The sequence below is a fragment of the Acinonyx jubatus genome, chromosome B1 (assembly GCF_027475565.1).
Source record: "Acinonyx jubatus isolate Ajub_Pintada_27869175 chromosome B1, VMU_Ajub_asm_v1.0, whole genome shotgun sequence".
NCBI lineage: Eukaryota > Metazoa > Chordata > Mammalia > Carnivora > Felidae > Acinonyx > Acinonyx jubatus.
The window spans coordinates 133,054,264-133,071,955 of record NC_069382.1 but is presented as its reverse complement, the minus strand read 5'-3'; the positions used below and the strand labels follow the sequence as shown (position 1 = coordinate 133,071,955).

Genomic DNA, 17,692 nt, shown 5'->3' with positions numbered 1-17,692 from the left:
AGAAGCAGTAAAATTTGCTACTTTTATTAAATCTTGAAATTTAAGTTGTGGGACATAAAATGAGAAACACCCAGAAGGCACTCCTATCCCCAAGTACAATGTTGGTCTGGAAGGAAAGTACTGGGCCAACTGAGCTGGGAGTTGAGCTAGCTGCTTTTCCCACTGCACATGGTGTTTACTGAAGAACTGACAAACTGGGGTTCTTTGGCAGAGATGTTCTTGAAATTAACAAAGTGACCCTGTTTTTTCAAAGAAAACAGCAAACTGTCACCAATGATAAAATTTTAGGTTTTAAGCAAAAGTTCTACTTTTAGAAAACTTGTATCCACTATGTGAGTTCGACTTGGAATTTCCTTAGAGACTGCTTGTGATACTTTGATATTATAAATGATTTTTAAAATATATTTTGTAGTGCAATATGTCAAATACTTAGAAGATCTACACACATTTCAGTAGTAGCAGTCATGTAGTTCGGTACATCCGTGAACCAGTATTTTCTAAATGATGGATGCATGGGTAAAAAAAAGATGGAGTCACAATGCCAGATGGACCAATGGCCTTTAAAGTAACAAAGTATCAAAAGTTCACTGATGTAGTTCCAGACGCCATAGAGTCATCAAGCTTTAAGAAACAAACTATTATCTTTAAAAAACAATAATCTGGAGAGGCTATTAAGAATCCCCCTTCTCCACATACCTGTGTGAGGCTGGATTTTCCTCATATGCTTCAACCAAAATGAAGTATCACAAGATTGAATGTAGACGCAGATTTGAGAATCCACCTGTGTTTAAGTAAGCCAGACATTAAAGAAATTTGCTAATTGTAATAAACAGTTCCACTCTTCACTAAATTTTTTTTTTTTTTGGTTTAGGTTCCCCCCCCATTGAAATATATAATGGTTTTATCATTATATTTTATTACTTTTTATCATTTTTATTTTTATTATCATTACTTATAAATGAATTAATACATATATTTTTAAAATCTGTTTTGATTTCTAATACAATACTATTGATTGATGCAAACCACATAAACAGAAACGTTAGGGTCCTTGATGGTTTTTAAGGATCAAAATGCCCTACAACCGTAAAGTTGAGGAAGCACTATCTTGACCCCTCCCTCCTCACAGGTAGCCATGGACACAGGAAAACCTGATGCACTGAGGGCACTTCAACAGGGGCTTCTCAAGTTCACAGGCTGGGGAACCACTGCAGCCTCCAACTCTCCAGTCCTACCTCCAGGCTCTCCAAAACACCAGGCTGGCTCTCAGTGTGGTAGCTCGGCTTGGTGCCATTTCTAGCAAAAGTCAAAAGGAACAATAAATAAAAAAGAGCTTTGCAATGGGTGGGGAAGATGAGAACAGCGATAAAGCAAAAAAGACTAAGCCAACGCTAGACCTATTCTGTTGGCCTGGTTCCTCTTCGATGCTCCAAACAGGCTAAAATGAGGGGTGCAGATGTAATTTTATCAAAGAGGAGAGGCAAACAGCAGATGCGGGACTTAGTGATCATTTGCACGTTTGTTCTTTAAGCCCCGAAGAATTTCAGCACTGCTCATCTTCTTGAGGTCACTAGAACTAGGAATATTGCATTAAAGAAATGGTAACTACCCTGTTTTCTCTAAGTGGCTGTTGTCTTAGAAGTTCTCGGCCTTCCGATATCTTTGCCTCTAAAAGGAGTTGCACTGAGGTGGCATTTGTAATAGGCACTATATCCTCAAGTTTGGGACACTGCTGTTCAAGCTTCAATTGAACTGGGATTTTGTTAGTTATCTTCAGAAAGAGGAAACATAAAATTGCTAACGTAGCCTATATACATTTAAAAAGTGTTTTCTATAGTCTTCTTTATTGGGAAGGCAGTTTTAAAACTAAGTAAGCCAGTGGCCAAAGGAATGGATTTGAGTCCTTGAAGACCGAAATGTAAAGACTAGCTTATGACAGTAGATGCTGTGCTTCTAGAAAAAGGGCAGGATACCAAAATATTCCTGATACGAATATGGTAGGGAGAGGAGACAGATGATTTACTGTTGCTTACTTTTCCTAATGTGATGGAGACAGAATAAGGCTCAGTAAAAAAGAGCCAAAACTACACGATGCAGACTTTGTCCCTGGGTCCATTCAAGTTTGTAGGCGTGTCTCCAGAAGTCACTTGCCTCTCTCTGCGGCCATCCACACACACTCATCAGCCCCAGGAAGTCAGCACAATTGGGAAGCTCAATGCAGAAAGCATTTAAGGACGGATCAAACCAGAGCTTGAACCAGACCCTCACAACAAGCATTTCTGTAAGCAGGAGCTTCTGAAAGATAGATTCACAACTAGAAAAGAACTATACAAAGTTGAGGGACTTATTTGCCTTCTGTTTTGTTTTTCCTTCCCTGAATAAACTGGCTTAAAAACAACTTTTTTTTCTTTGGGTGGTAAATAGTAGGTATTTATTTGAAATGAAAAAAAAAAAGTACCTGGACTACTGCATTTAATCATGTATTGTAATTGTGTTACTCTACCTTTTTGCATCAGAGACAGATATACAATGAACATTCAGTTATCACAGATTGCACACTAGATAGTAAATCTTCAGGCCTTTTACATAACCACCAAAGAACAGATATTGGATTCTGCAGTATAGTACAAACGTCCACAATCAATCCAGTCTTAGCCAGTATCTTCAATTTACTTCTGTTGCTGTACAAATAATTGGCCATTACTAGGGCTTACAAGTTAATAACAGGACAAAAAAATATACATTGCACTGACACAAAAAGTCAGCTGTGTTAATAGTCATGCAACAAGTAACCAAACTTGCTGAAATTAAAAATACTTTCTAAAAACAGTTTTAACGGCATAAATAGTTTATACACAGTTCATTTACCAAAACAAAATGTATTTAAATGATACAAAGCAAAAATAAGTTTCTACCAACTTTATACATAAGAAAGTGCAAAATAACTTATCTAGAGGGTTTTGCTATTATCCAGACGGATGGCTGCTATGGGCAGCTATTTTCCTCTTCAGAAGCATGACATTACAGTTGCACACTATACACAGACGTTAGAATAAATGGGTGGATGGATATATGGATGAATGAACAAATGAGCTACAACGATCAGGCAGGGAGGGCCCTGTGAGGTACTCTCAGAGAAAGAATACAGGCCACACCAAGGTGGATGTACATGCTGAGAATATGCGTCGGTAAACAAATTTACATGGAACACAGAAAGACATCCAGAGAAACGATTAGTTGATGTATGTGAGTGTACTTGCATGTGTGAGTGGTTTGTGAGTTCTGCATTAGAAAGCAAAAAGAAAAGAAAGTCCACCGAATAAAACAGTTGCCCACAGCACCAGCTGCCAGAGGAAATACTATCATGAGGGTTTTGGTTTCCACCTTCTAGTTATGGAAGTTGTGTCGGAAAGTTTAAAAGTGTTCATCCCATATAACTTCATATTACATAGAGGAACAACCTTTAAGTAACTACATACACACATTCATATATTCAAGTCTTTAAAGAACACCTCTGCCATTGGGTTTGGGGTAAACACGGTTCATAGACACGAGGAGGACGCTTCTTTTAAAAAGTGTAGAATAACACTGCTACAACTCATCTATAGGGCCGGACAGGGGCGAAGCCCACGGTTACGTGATGGCACAATTCCTGCCACTGTTAAACATCCAGCGTTATTTATTAGAATTGAAGTAAGATGGTGGGCAGGGAGGGGTGTGGGGGAGGGGAGTAAGACAGGAAGGAAAACAACACAACTTTTCTTCAAGTGAAAGTATTAATGCCGATAATCCTTTTATTAACAAGTGTATTTGAACTTTTAGAAATGGAAGTGTATTAATCGATTTTGATATGTAATCATAAATAGACTGTAGGCTCAAACCTAGGTAAATAAAGGTTTAAATTTAGTAAGCATAAGGCACTAAAGCAGCCTTTATATTTTCTCTTGGAGACCTAGTTATCAGGAAGAACAAATTTGTTCTTAAGCTGGTTTCAGCCCATTAGGTACAAGGTTACTATTGTACCAATGCCTATTTTTGAATGCATGTGCATATATGTGCATTTTAGTGCATAAGTGTGCCTGTCACCAGGGCCTAAAGATGAAAAGTTGGGAAAGCCAGAGCCACTGTCCTTTGTATGATACCTCCATGAGCATGTGAAGGTCTGTCCTTCCTTGCTTGGGCCATAAATAATTCTACATTTTTTTTCAAATCACAGGGCTTTTAGAATTGTTCATAATATTATCACTAAATATCTGAAAATGTTAAAATCTAGATTAGTTGTTTCATTTGTTTTATATATATATACACATATATATATGTACATAACACACATTTAAAAAAATCCCACCACCAAAGCCTTTTTGTCTGTAAACTAAACTTCTCGCTTAGCCCCAACCAGCTTTAGTCTCCCTGGATTTGTGTGTTCTGTATCCAACTAGTAGAACAAATTAAATAACTAAATATTAAAATACTGTAATTATATTCATAGCAAAAACAAAAAAATAGACATTGATACAGTATAAATCTCACTGTTTTCAGGTAGATGGCATTAAATGGTAAAGGTTAATTATAAGCAGTTCTGACATGATCCAGTTTTACAACAAGGTTTATACGTTAATTCTGTACACTTTTTTCATGTTTTACCCTTTTTTGAAAATAAGCTATAGTAGAACATTAGTGTCACCAAAGACACATACTTATTATGTTCTATGCAAGAGAAGCTAATTTGGGTTACATGCAAAAATATTTCCATTAGTTGAGGCAGGGCTGTTTCCTGCATTGCATCAATCACGTGACCACCGACCGCTATGCAATGCTATGAAGTTACGCTATGGCCACACAGCAGTCCGGACAGAAGTTTACAAGGGGCCTTAGGACACTGGAACAACACTGAGGTGGCACACGGCCAGGTGCAAGATGCCCAGCTATTTCCAGGCTATCTCATGGCAGGACTCTTATTCTCCCACACTGTTTCCTAAAGAAGGTCCACATTATTTTGGTTACTAGCCTAGTTTAAGTGGAGATACTGTGGGCAACTTGAAAGAAAGGACATTGGGCACAGAGGCTGGGTTTGAAAGAAGGGAAAAAAGACCACAGATAATGTCTTTGAGGATTTAAAAAACATATTTATAATTAATTTGTGAGAGATGTCAGACAAACCGTAAGTAAGTAGTTCACTGAGTTAGTGGTTTAGTTTGAAGTCTCATGTTACAGACAGTTAAGTCCTTATTTAGAAAAAAAGGCCTTTATACCTATTTACAATATACACAGTTACTTGCAAAGAAGTCAGATTTACAACCATTTTCTAAAAGCCTTTTTTTTTGTTGTTGGTGGTGGTTTTTCCAAATAAGGATGAGTAGATCTATAAAAATGAGACACAAGAAAAGACAGTTAATATGCGAGGATTTTCTCTTGGAGACAGCTACTGGTAACAGGGAGAATCGGATATTGGAAGAGTCGCTCCTAGGAACCACCTTCTGTTCTTCTTGTGCTGTTCACCCGAACAGTGTCTGCCCCATTACTGCACTCTACACCCGCTTGTTCACTGATCCCTTTGAATTCAACGCTTCAAACACGTGGCATGAAGAGAGGCGTAAACGGAGACTGTTCTGATGCCTTCTGAGCTGTGAGCCGTGCCAGGAATCGGGAAGGGGGTCTACGGACCGCGGTCTGCAATCGGCTTGTTGAATCTTCAACAATTCCGAGGCCCATCCTCTGAACCCCTCTCATGCTGTAAATTGTAGTAACAGTTCTGACACACACGCACCGGGGATGAGATTTTCAAGCGTTTGATTTCTGACTGAAACCGACTGCACCTAAGGGAAAGGCAAAATCAAGTAGTTACAGGTACTCTCCGTGGTTGATCATGGCATTGAGAAATACAAACTTAAGAATTGAACAGAAAGCCTGTGCTATAAAGCCAAAGACCCACTGGTTTGTGTCGTGTGGTTGACCCAGGACCAAAACAACCTGCCATATTATTTGTTTCCATCTATGAAGAAAAGTAATATTGAACCAAGAAAAGCTATATGCTTGACTGGAGAGAATTTCCTTTTTTTTTTTAAAGTTAAGATTTTCCTACAGGGTGAAGCCAAGGGGTCTAACCAGCTGTGAGGCCATTCTTCCTGTGTGACTGGTTCTCACGCCCTATGAACTTGGGAGGGAAGCCCGTGTCTTTACTTGGAGCTTGCCTTTTTTCTCGTGGCAGAAGATTTACTACTCGTTTTAAAAGACTCTTACGTCACTATCAAGTTCCTTTGGGCTTTTAAACACCCCGTGATCCACTCCTCAGTCATTTCTTGAACAGTAGTTTGGCTTTTCTGTCTAGTCCAATTGTTCTCATTTTCTGTTTATCCTGACAGAATTCCTTGAAGAAGACTCTACTTACGAGGTGTTCAAATTCTTTAAAAAGTATTCCTATTCCTGGAATAAAGCAGGGTATGACCTTGGATGTGGCATTTAATCACTTTCAGCTTGCCTTTTCACAAGACTGAAATAGAGAATTGTATTTCATCCATTAATCTACCAGTAAAGGTGTCCAGGGAATAACTGAAGTGCCACCAGCGTTAGGAGTTTAAAGGGCTGTTCTTGGACTTTGAGGAGACACTCAGAAGCGCTAGGCCCCGCCCAGACAGCTCTTCCTTCCATGCCTGCTCTATCATAATCAATCACTGTTAGCTGGTTGTTCAAATAAAACCTCCATCTAACATCTGATAGCAATGGAAAATTTAAAGAACTACCTACCTTTAAACAATATTTTGAAAATTAAACACTTCAAAGAACAATGTGTGCCAGTGTACAAATGGGGTGTTGACTACCACAAATTCCTAGATTACTAGGTTTTATAGAGTGTGCTTCTCAAAGCACAGAACCACAAGACAGAATCCTCTGCCAATCTCATAGAAAGTCCCATAAGGCATAATGGCTGGCACCGACATTGTGGTTACTGGATCTTGAATCAGACTTCCCAAGAAAAAGGTTTAAGGTATTAATTTGGAAAATAATAACAAAAAAACCAAACCAAACCAAAACAAAAAAACTATAATAACATCTTTTACTGAACACCTGTATTGCCAGACTCCACACTTGGTGTTTTGCAAAACTCATGCACATGATTTCACTGAATTCTCTCAACACCTCTACGAGGAGAGGTAGAATTATCCACATTTTTACAGATGAAAAATATGCTCAGAGAGGGTTAGTAACTTGCCTGAGATGACAGAATGGACAGTAACCCAGTGAGCATTTGGTCAGTGTAAACCCAAAGACCACCGCCTTTTCAATAACTGGCTCAAAAACAATTATCCAGTCCGTGGTTTCTGTGAAAGTATTTCTACAGTAAAACAATGTAAGCCTTAGAGACTTCTGCCTACAGGATCCTTTCCCTTTTCTGTCATGTAAAGTGAGAACTGTACATGCATAGAAGGGACCCCAGTGCATGCATAGATGGGACTGTACATGCATAGATGGGACCCCATAGATGGGACCCCAGAAATGGCATCCAAATCAACTATGGGGGGACAACTGGAGATGAGAAAGATCCCCACTACATGCCATACCTCCAAGTATATTCCAAATGTATTTGGATCTAAAACCCTAAGCATGAAAAACAAAACCCCAAAACTTTTAGAAGAAAATAACCAAGGCTGTCTTTATGGTTTCAAGACAGGGAAAGCTTTCTTAAGCCACAAAAAAAGGAAAAATCACAAAAAGTAATAAATGTGATTACAACAAAATTAAAACTTATGAGACGCTCCCTGGGTGGCCCAGTCAGTTAAGCTTCTGACTTCAGTTTAGGTCACGATTTCGCGGTTCGTGAGGTCGGGCCCCGTATCGGGCTGTGTGCTAACAGCTCAGAGCCTGGAGCCTGCTTCGGATTCTGTTTTCTCTTCTCTCTCTGCCCCTCTCCCGCTAGTGTTCTGTCTCTCAAAAATAAATAAGCATTAAAAAAACAAAACAAAACCCTTATGTGAAAGAAAAAACGTATATAAAGTGAAAACGTACATCACAGACTGGCAGAAGGTATCTGCAAGATGTAATGAAAGACAAAGAGCCCAGAACATCTAAAGAACTCAAGTAGGGGGGGGGTGGAAATCCCAAGCAAACCTAAAAGGACGATGGGCCACATCAGCCGAGAGGAAGTGCCAACGCCCTGTAAGCATATGAAAAAAGGGTCCACTTCAGTAGCACTGCAAGTGGAAACCACCAAGCTCTGCTGGCTACTGGCCTGGCAAAAGGGAAAATGTATGGCAACTGCAGGCATGGGTGAGACCTGGGAGAGCCCGCATATCCTGCCTGAGGTGGCGTCAACCAGCACTGCGGTCCTGGAGAGTGCGTGACATGTGGCAAGACCTAGCGCAGCTCAAGAGCGCGTGTACGATCTGTCATTCTGTCCTGGGGTACCTCCTCTATGGAAACTCCACCGCACATAAAGAGGGCATTTACACAGATGTGAGCTGCAGTGCCGTTCAGAGTATGGGTAGAAGGAAAAGTTCCCGTAAGGGCCCATCAAAAGGGAAGTAGATAAACTCTGTATGTCCATACAAAAAAATCTAGGACAACAGTTAAAATGAAAATATTAGAATAGTTATTTACATGAGTGACTTCAAAAACAATGTTGAGTAAGAAAAGGGAAGTTTAGGGAAGGTATAGAGAGTATGCTGTATTTATGTAAAACGGAAAACACATGGTGGTTTTTATGGAGACAACATGCGCTCAAAGTATAAGACACGGAGAAGTGTGATTGGTAAGAGTGAACATCCATAATGTTTTATATGCAAATCTGATGGAAGAGTAGCACCTTCTATTCTGAGTCATGGGGGACCACGTATTTGTAATGATTATTTCCATATTTTTTAAATGTTTATTTATTTTGAGAGAGAGAATGAATGAATGAATGAATGAATCCCAAGCAGGCTCTGCACTGATACTGCAGAGCCTGACGTGGGGCTCCAACTCACAAACGGTGAGATCATAACCTGAGCTGAAATCAAGAGTTGGATGCTGAATCGGCTGAGCCACCCAGGTGCCCCTCCCTATTTTTCAATATGACAGAAATACTTCACAAATGTGATAAAAAAAAAAAAAAATGAGAAAGTGAAGGCTGGTTTAGGCTGACACAACACTGTGGGGTAGGGACCCTGGAGCAAATCAGAGAAGCTCCATGCAGGGCATAATTAACATCTCATCTTACTTCTGGCAGAAGAGCTGGCCGCAGTTCCTGCAATGGTGCCGTCTTTCTGTGAGAGAGAACCGCACGGAGCAGCCCGAACAGCTGTCACCTCCTTCATCCTTCACCCAGTGGTCAGCAGCGGAACGGCCTGGCTGGTCACTCACAGACCAGCTGAACACTCGGCCTCGACTATCGCCAACGAGGATCCTGCTGTGATCCCTACAGGAGACACGACACGACACGGAGTCACCTCAGGGAAGGCCTCAGCACAGCCACGCGACTGAAAAGCTCTTTCCGTCACTCTTGAGGTTCTCCAGTTTTCCGTGGATGTGTGTGCTGGGGTGGGGGCTGCGTGTATGAAGAGACAAAAACAGAACTGAGCCCCAAATGTGCACTTTCTTCTCAACTCTCTGGATCAAACTTGCCGTAACCTCCAAGAACAGATTTTAAAATCCACACGCTGGCAGGTTTCTTCTTCTGGTTCATCTGTTTAAGCAACATCTGCTACTGCAAACGAAATCTCTTTTCCCCACAGACTGGTCTGGGATGTCTGGGCCTGGGCTAAGCAAATGACTCAGTGGGGAGGAGCGGCTGGAAGGGAATGGCACTTACTTGGAGACGCCCAGGGCGGTGATCTCTGCCGGGTGTGCGTTGTCCTTCCGATCAAAGGCCGTGTGCATAGTTAGCTTACTCCTGAACACCAGCTGACGTTCCCACCGGTACCCTGGAGTGCACAAGTGCAAGACATGACCCACTGAAGTCAGGGTGCTACAACATACGGTCCCACTTCCCAGTAGCTGCTGCGTCAACTTGAAGGTGAAGCACTCTAGCTTAACACTGATAATGGGCCAGCTCAGAGAAGACCTCATTTGAAAAGATAAATGCAGAGATGAGCAGATCTTCAATGCAAGAAGATCGAATTTCTCCAACAGAGGACCTGAGCTCTAACAGGCAAAGCTTGTAACAGGCAAAACCCGCAAATACGGTTTTATTTATTTATCTGTAATGAGTAACTTGACCATTTTCAAAAGCTTTTATGGTTTGTGAATGAACGAAATTTTTGGCGTCAGGTGTTCTTTAAGAAATGCCCAACATATAGTAAATAGAATCTCAAAGTCCATTTCACATAAGAAACTTAAACGGCTGTCTCTGGGTGGCTGAAGTCACAGGGACAGGCGCAGGGACAGCCAGAGTCCACTGCCTCACTCCACCAACCTGCACACCCCCCACAAAGAGCAAGAAACAGACACCAGACTTCAATTTACCAGGCTTCAATCTGCTGTAATTCCGCACTTCAATGGGATTGGAGTGAGGGTGGTTAAGGGGCCCCTGCAGATGGGCTCTGGCCTGGCCCTCTGAATAGTTCACAAATATGAAGCCATCCTTCTCATCCAGACTGAGCTGGTCAGACCAGCGCCTGGAGTCATCAGAGCCACTGTCAGTGCACCAGACGGCCGTTGCTCTGCAGGAGGCTGCCCGGGGCCGGTGGCTGGTGCTGCTGGGCTGGCTAGGCGTGTCCTTGGGATCCTGGCTGGCGCTCTGCTCATCTGCTTCTGAATCACTGCTGTCCTCGTCCTGGGCTTCCTGCCCTGGGTAATGCATTGGGAGAATTAGAAAACATACACACACACGCGCACACACACACGTTGTGGTCAGATCCAGCTTTGTCCCACTGGTATTTTTCCTCTACCAGTTAAGACATAATACACAAGATATTTTCAGGTAAGTTTAACAAGAAAAGAAGGGGCACCTGGGTGGCTCAGTGGGTTCAGCGTGTGTCTCCTGATCTCGGCTCAGGTCGTGATCTCACAGTCATGAGATTAAGCCCCATGCCAGGGGAGCCTGCTTGGGATTCTTTCTCTCTCCCTCTCTCGCCCCTCCCCTGCTATCTCTCGCTCTCATAAATAAATAAAATAAATAAATAAATAAATAAATAAATAAATAAATAAAGGAAAAGAATAAAAGGAAATAATTCCCAGAATTTTCAGCTAGATTCAATATAGCAAAAGAAAAAAAAAAGGTAGAATTTCTGAGTCCAAAAGAATGCTTTGGCTAAAATTCTTAGCTTGACAATCATTCTTTACCAATCTGGCCAAAACCTGACTCTGTGAATTTCTCAATGCCTGCCACACACTCCCCAGCAAGGTTCGGCTGGGCAGCAAGAACTCCACTCTCTAAGCAGCCCTACTCCTCCTCATGGCTAATCCGCATGTGCCCTGGCCCTGTGAGACACCTCTTCCCAATCTCAGTGCTTCTCAGTGTTACCTGTGGACTCCTTGAACAGCTATATGCCTCGTCTTTGAATTCTCACCCCAGACTATTATTTTTGGATAATCTTTCTATAAGACAGTGGCCAGCTTGCGGGAAGGGGCCCCAAGCACAGTTCCTTCCATATAGCAGTCAGTATAAATGAAAATCTAGATGAATCAATTATTGACGAAAGCTTTAATCCAAGATTTTGTGGGTTTTTTCCTTCTTTCCAGTGTTACGCATTTCCTCAACCCAACTCCCTACTCTCTTGCGATAGAGTCTGCCGGAGGGAAAATTTGTAAGAAATAAAAATATAGAGTTATAAAAAAAGGAGCGCAAGAACAAATGTGCAGCACCAGCCCACTATACATATTTTTTTTGGCAAGACAGTTTGCCTCCCTTGTACTGACACTGGTAGTCTAGTTGGCTAAGTTGGGTGATTTGTTTTTCATTGCAAAGGCTTATAACTATGAGCTTTAAGGTCTTCTTTGACAAGCAGTCTTCGAAATGACTTTGATTTCCAGTGCAACACTGGCTTGCCTTCCCTTTTGCCCAGATAACTGCTCTCATGCCATGCCACTCCCAAGTTGTTGCAAGTCAATCCTTCCCGGTGGGCAGCTCTTCCCTCTGCCATGCTATCAAACTCTATCCACAGTATGAATCTCTAAAAACAAAGACATAGAAGATAGCAGTATCTCTCCTTCCTGAATGTGACCTCCTTCTTCACCTTGACCTTCTCCTTCCTGAGGTAGACCTCCTCCTTCTACCTCACTTCTTCATCTCATTTTCTCACTTAAAACCTTTGTTAAAGGAAAGGACCCACTTTTCCTTGGACTGCTTAACCCGGTGTCTACACACAACAGGTAACCCCAAATACTTACTGGATTGAACTGAATTTTTATGCCCCCAAACACCCAGAAAACCTTTTTAATGGAGCTTCAATGGACTATGTAGAAATTTACATGCTTTAAGGTAATACAATCATAAATGCCCTGTCCACTGGATCATGTGTTTTCTGGCAATGAAAGTAGAAACTATTTTCGGCTTACAAAGGGAAGTGATTTATGCCTTTCTGATAAGACTTTCCCCTTAGTAACCCCTTCATTTCATCAAACGCATGCTGAACTCCCAGCGTACAAAAAATTAATCATGGGGAGACAACCTGAAGGTCAAAGTTAAAATCCTGCTCCTTTCCAGGACGTCTCTTGAACCAATCGTTCTAAATCAAAGGAGGGTGACCTCTCTGGAATGGAGCAACCCTAAGCGGATCTCAGCCTGGGTTCACGGCACTGTTTCCAATCATTCTGTGTAGCAATCATTTCTATCTTCCTTTGGAAAATTTTCAAGTGTTTCACAAATCACAGATAATAAGAGTACAGAGTGCCAGGCTTCAGTCTGAATAAAAGCCCTTCTTCAGCAGGGCTGAAGAGTGGGGATTCTGGTCTGCCTCCATGAATACTTTGCCAACACGATGCCACCCTGTCATCCACACTGAGCCTGACAGGCAATGGATAAAACAGGTCTGGGACTGAGGGCCATCTGACTTGTCCACCACTATGTCCCCCAGATCTGTTTTGTATTTTCAGAGCTGAAAGTCCAAGCCTTTGGTACTCTGGGAAGCTAGCAACCATATTTATTATGGGATGAGGAAGCCAACTACAGACACCAGCACACCAAGTACTGCCCAGTGAACTGGAGGAATGTTTGCACGCCTGCCCTCCGACTTCACACGCTAGGGGGCAGTCGTGCTTCGGGCAGCAATGCCCCACCAGCCTCAGGCTACTGTTCATGTTGTTCAATGTAAATTTATGCAGAGTGACTTAAAAAAATACGAAAACTATCGAATAATTAAAAAGGACTGAATACCTATTTGTGCTTCTGGACAGTCTTCCTGCATTTCTAGGACTTCAACAGGCTCAGGAGCTGGTGTTTCAGGAACTTGCAAAAATTCCATTCGCCAAAACTGAATTTAAGTATGAGAATAAAAAAGTTAAGCAGCTTAAGGGAACAATTTACATGTTATTGGATGAAGATGAGCTCTTGGGGTTAAGCGGATATCTTCTATTATTATGTATAATTAAATTTCCCTCTATCTTGAAAAACGTGGGAGAGGACTGTGTACACACGGTGCTTCCAGAACTGGGTTCCATGAGATGTTAATGGGTGTTTCGTGGCAGAGGGAAAAGGACTGTGGTCAAGTAAGTTGGAAAAACATGGTTCAACTAAGCACATTTTATTTCCTACAAAAACCTCGGAGAGCCTTGCACACACACCAGTATATGGTATAGGTCTCCAAGAAGGCATGCACTAAGCAGGATCCCCAAGTGTATCTGGCCACAGAGCTTTTCCATAAGGCCTCATGAATGGAGTCATGTGAAACACTGCCACGGAGACAGCGTATGTTGGGGCATGCCTGTCGTCTGAGGCGCAGGGTGTGGTGTGGCGGGGACTGGGAGCCTCGTTTTTCTAAGCCTGTGACTGTGACTACAGGGCAGCAATCAGTCGCCCTGTGCTTTTACAAAGAGCACAATTAAAGAAAAGAGGCACAAAGGAAAATCTCCTGAGACAGAACAACCCAAGCATTTGAAAAGCCTGTAAAAGTAAATACTCCGTGGATTAGATTTTCTGCAGAAGTCCCATACAAAGAAACCTTCAAAAGGATAAACTAGGATTCAGGCAAAATCATCCAGAACTCTAGACAGGTTTTGGACAATGGGAGTCCTCTGAAAGCACTTTCCAGCTCTGTGATTCTCTGCAGAGAAGAAATAGTTCCTGTTTTCCCTAAGAAGCCATCTGAGAGGCCCAAAAGCCAATACTTTTGCAATTTACATTTAGCGATCCACGGTGACAGGGAAACCCTGTTCAAACGACGTTGGGTCAAGCCGTCCATCCAGGGGTTAGGAGCACTAACAGATTGACTCAATGGGAAGGAAAGGGGCCAAGTCACTGACGTTCCCTGCATCAGAGAACACAGAGGCTGAGGCTTGAGTCTGAGAGTTTGCTCAATGATACTACAACCTGTTCAGGGGGTCTTTCCACCATGGACAGCTTCACAAGCTTCAGGTAAACCGGGGCAGCAAATAGCTAGTGTGTTTCCTCACAGAGGACTTACCCGGACCACGCCATCTGAGTGTCCCGTTACTATGACGTTCTGTGTATCCCACTCGTTCATCTCCGACACGCAGCAGCAGACAATCTGCTGGCTCCTGCCTGTGAACGTGTTCACACTCACGATAGGGTTCCCGTTGATGCTCCACACGTGGATATATGTGCCAGCGCAGGACACGATGTCCCCCTGAGAACGTAAAACAGTCTCTTCACTCTCTTTGCTCCCTGCACATCACATTCTGGGTTCAGAAGCAAAGTAAATCTTCGGCCTAGCTCTCAAAAAACCTTTTAGTTCTTCGACGGGTGACTGGGGAATTTCTGTGCTCGCTGAGCAGCCTCTTACAGAATTCATGGTGTAGGGGCTGCTGCAGTCGAGGCGATCTCACATGGAGGCAAAGGTAGGAGCCCTGCCACACTCTCAGCTCACGCCCCAGCGCACTGCAGAGTCCTGGCTCGCTCCACAGGAAAGCTGCCTGGAGCCTGAGGAGTTGATGCACTTGTCTGCTGCCTCCTGTCCTTTACAAAGTCTATGTATACCTTTCCCCCAGAGGCAGGAATCCACCTCCGCTTAATTTTACAAAATGAATCCAATCGCCAAAACGACCAGGTAGAAGAGAAATCTTTCAGTCTAGAGAGAAGCGGATCTCCCTCTTCAATAAATAAAGATGAAAGGTTGGTAACATTGTAACATCCTATTTTATAATTTGTATTCATCTTATTATGAATAAATGAATGGGGGAGGGGATGAGGGAAAAAAAGGAAATTAGAACACAGGTCATTTCTTGGCAAACTGAATAAACCCTTAGAGTCCCTAAGCTGTTAAAACTCAGGTTTTTGTAGGTTCTAAAGACAGAAATGAACAAGCTTTTCCCTTAAACTGTACCAGCTGGGCTGTACCCAATCTGATGAGAATATAACCCAGTACTGCTAAAGGGATTAAAGATACTTCCTGAAGCACCTACTGTGTGTCAGTTAGTGTAGAGGACATTTCACTGCAGCCTTTCAACAACCTGTGAGTCAGCTCTTACTAGCCTTGCTGTAGGGGGATCAAAGTCAAGTGCAAAGAGCTTAAGTGATTTACTTGCCTAACGTCACAGGATAAAGATTTGAATCCAGCCCTTTTTGGCCCTGAAACTTATGCACCACACCATGCTGCCTCTCTTATCCCTAAGACAGCTTAGATGTCACAATGCCAGGCACTGACGTTAGAACTGACCTGGTGAATTTCAGTACAACCAGCAGGTACACGAGGACCTACAGAAATAGGAAGATGGTCATCCAAAGCAGGGAGAAACTGGAAGCTGAACAGCAGCATCGACTCAAGAAAAAAGGGAAGGGGGAGCCAAGGGTGGCACGGTGAGGAGGCCTGGGGCCTTCCCAAACCACCCTCTGTGCTGGTCTTGCTGCTGTTCTTTTCCTCCTTCTGCTCTTCTTCTACCAAGACGGCAGAAGCAAAACCCAAAGAAAAGTGATACTTCGCCAAGCATTGCTGTGTCTACCCGATTCAGCCACTGAACCACTTCTGACAATGAGCGTCAGCAGCTGTGCTTTAATTAACGGCCTCAGTCTCTGCAAGAGACCAGAGGCTGCCGCACCATTCTGCAGCAGGCAAGACTCTCTTGTCGTACTCCAGGGTGCCTCAATTAGAGAGCATTAGAGCAAATCCTGTGGCTATGAGGGCTGAGCATAAGAAGAAGGGCAGTTGCAAGGTCGCTTACGCCCAAAATGCAGACTGAAGTAAAGCAGACTTGATACTGGCTTCAAAAACAGAAGAGAAACAGAAATCTTTTTATGCATTACTAAGAGGTTACGAAAGCACCGTAAAAGGAAAAAAATCAAACACATCTGTGGTCTGTGCAGCAACTACTGCAATCCATTGGGTGTATACTTGCTTGGCTAACAACGGACTATAAATAAAATTCTCTGTATTTAAGAACAACTCCAAAACAAAGTCCTCAAAATTAAGCATTTGACTCAGAGCAACAATGCCAGATCAGAGCCATTCTGTTGCACTGATGTTTTCATAAAGCTCTGAGGTACAAAGGTTTGTAGGACCAATCCAAGGTACTATCTAAAAACACCTTACACCTTTGGAGAGGTTGGGTGGCTCAGCTGGTTAAGTGTCTGATTCTTGATTTCAGCTCTGGTCATAATCTCATGGGTTGTGGGAAAGAGCCCCGAGTTGGTATCTGGGCTGACAGCATGGAGCCTGCTTGGGATTCTCTCTTTCCCTCTCTCTCTACCCCTCTCCCTGGCTCATGCTTACTCTAACTAAATAAAAACTAAAAAAAAAGTAGGGGCCCTGGGTGGCTCAGTCAGTGAAGTGTCTGACTTTAGTTCAGGTCACGATCTCATAGCTTGTGGGTTCCAGCCCTGTGTCGGCAGTGCTGACAGCTCAGAGCCTGGAGCCTACTTCGGATTCTGTGTCTCCCTCTCTCTATGCCCTGCCTCTGCTCAAGCTCTGTCTCTCTCTCTCTCTCTTTCTCAAAAATAAATAAACATTTAAAAAATTAAAACAAAATAAAACACCATACACCTTTCAAATATACGAAAAACTGAATGGACTTTTACCCCTGTGTATACTCCCCACTCATGCCAGGTCTGATTGCTTTTACTATTATCAGACACTATACGTGTCATTCACTAGAACTAAATTTCTTTCTTCTCCTTTTTCTCCGACTACTAGGTATCTGACTAAAAGCATACCACTTAGTATCTTCGGGTGGAAATTAAAGATGGAGCATTCCTCTAAAGCTATCTGTGTGGGTGACGATATGATGTGGCTATGTGGTGTCACACAAGAGGACCCCAAGGCAGTGCTGAGGGTAAGGGAGGGAACGAGCATACACAGCAAAGAATGGTGAGGCTGGGGAGTTCTGGTCAGTCTGCAAGGCCGATTTCTGTATGTGGGCATCACCAACATATGAATGTGGTCACTTGTCCCTCAGACACAGAGACCTCAGTCTTTGTATACCTACCCTTAGCTTCCTCTGCTTCCCCACACATCTTAGCATGACTATCCTCCCCTCACCCCCCCTCAGGAGGGCACGGTCTCCACAGGTGACTCTGAGGCCAGTGCATTTATTTCATGCTGACTCACTTATTTATATATAAAATACTGATTTTTGAGAAGAGATAACATCCTTTAGTAAGTCTGGGATA

The 17,692-nt window shown here is 42.8% G+C and overlaps 1 protein-coding gene across 14 annotated transcripts in view; it reads right to left on the bottom strand.

The window, feature by feature from the left end:
• Nucleotides 1-2,467: 2,467 nt before the first annotated feature.
• Nucleotides 2,468-17,692, bottom strand: part of WDFY3 (WD repeat and FYVE domain containing 3) — a 276,232-nt gene continuing 261,007 nt past the window's right edge. For all 14 annotated transcript variants that reach the window (XM_027059971.2, XM_027059983.2, XM_027059961.2 and 11 more), the window contains 6 exons: nt 14,535-14,717; nt 13,289-13,385; nt 10,438-10,761; nt 9,785-9,896; nt 9,194-9,391; nt 2,468-5,816 (listed from right to left, as the gene is read on the bottom strand). In XM_027059971.2, the coding sequence (XP_026915772.1) occupies nt 5,693-5,816; nt 9,194-9,391; nt 9,785-9,896; nt 10,438-10,761; nt 13,289-13,385; nt 14,535-14,717 (1,038 nt within the window). In that variant the 3' untranslated portion in view covers nt 2,468-5,692. The remainder of the gene's footprint in view (nt 5,817-9,193; nt 9,392-9,784; nt 9,897-10,437; nt 10,762-13,288; nt 13,386-14,534; nt 14,718-17,692) is intronic.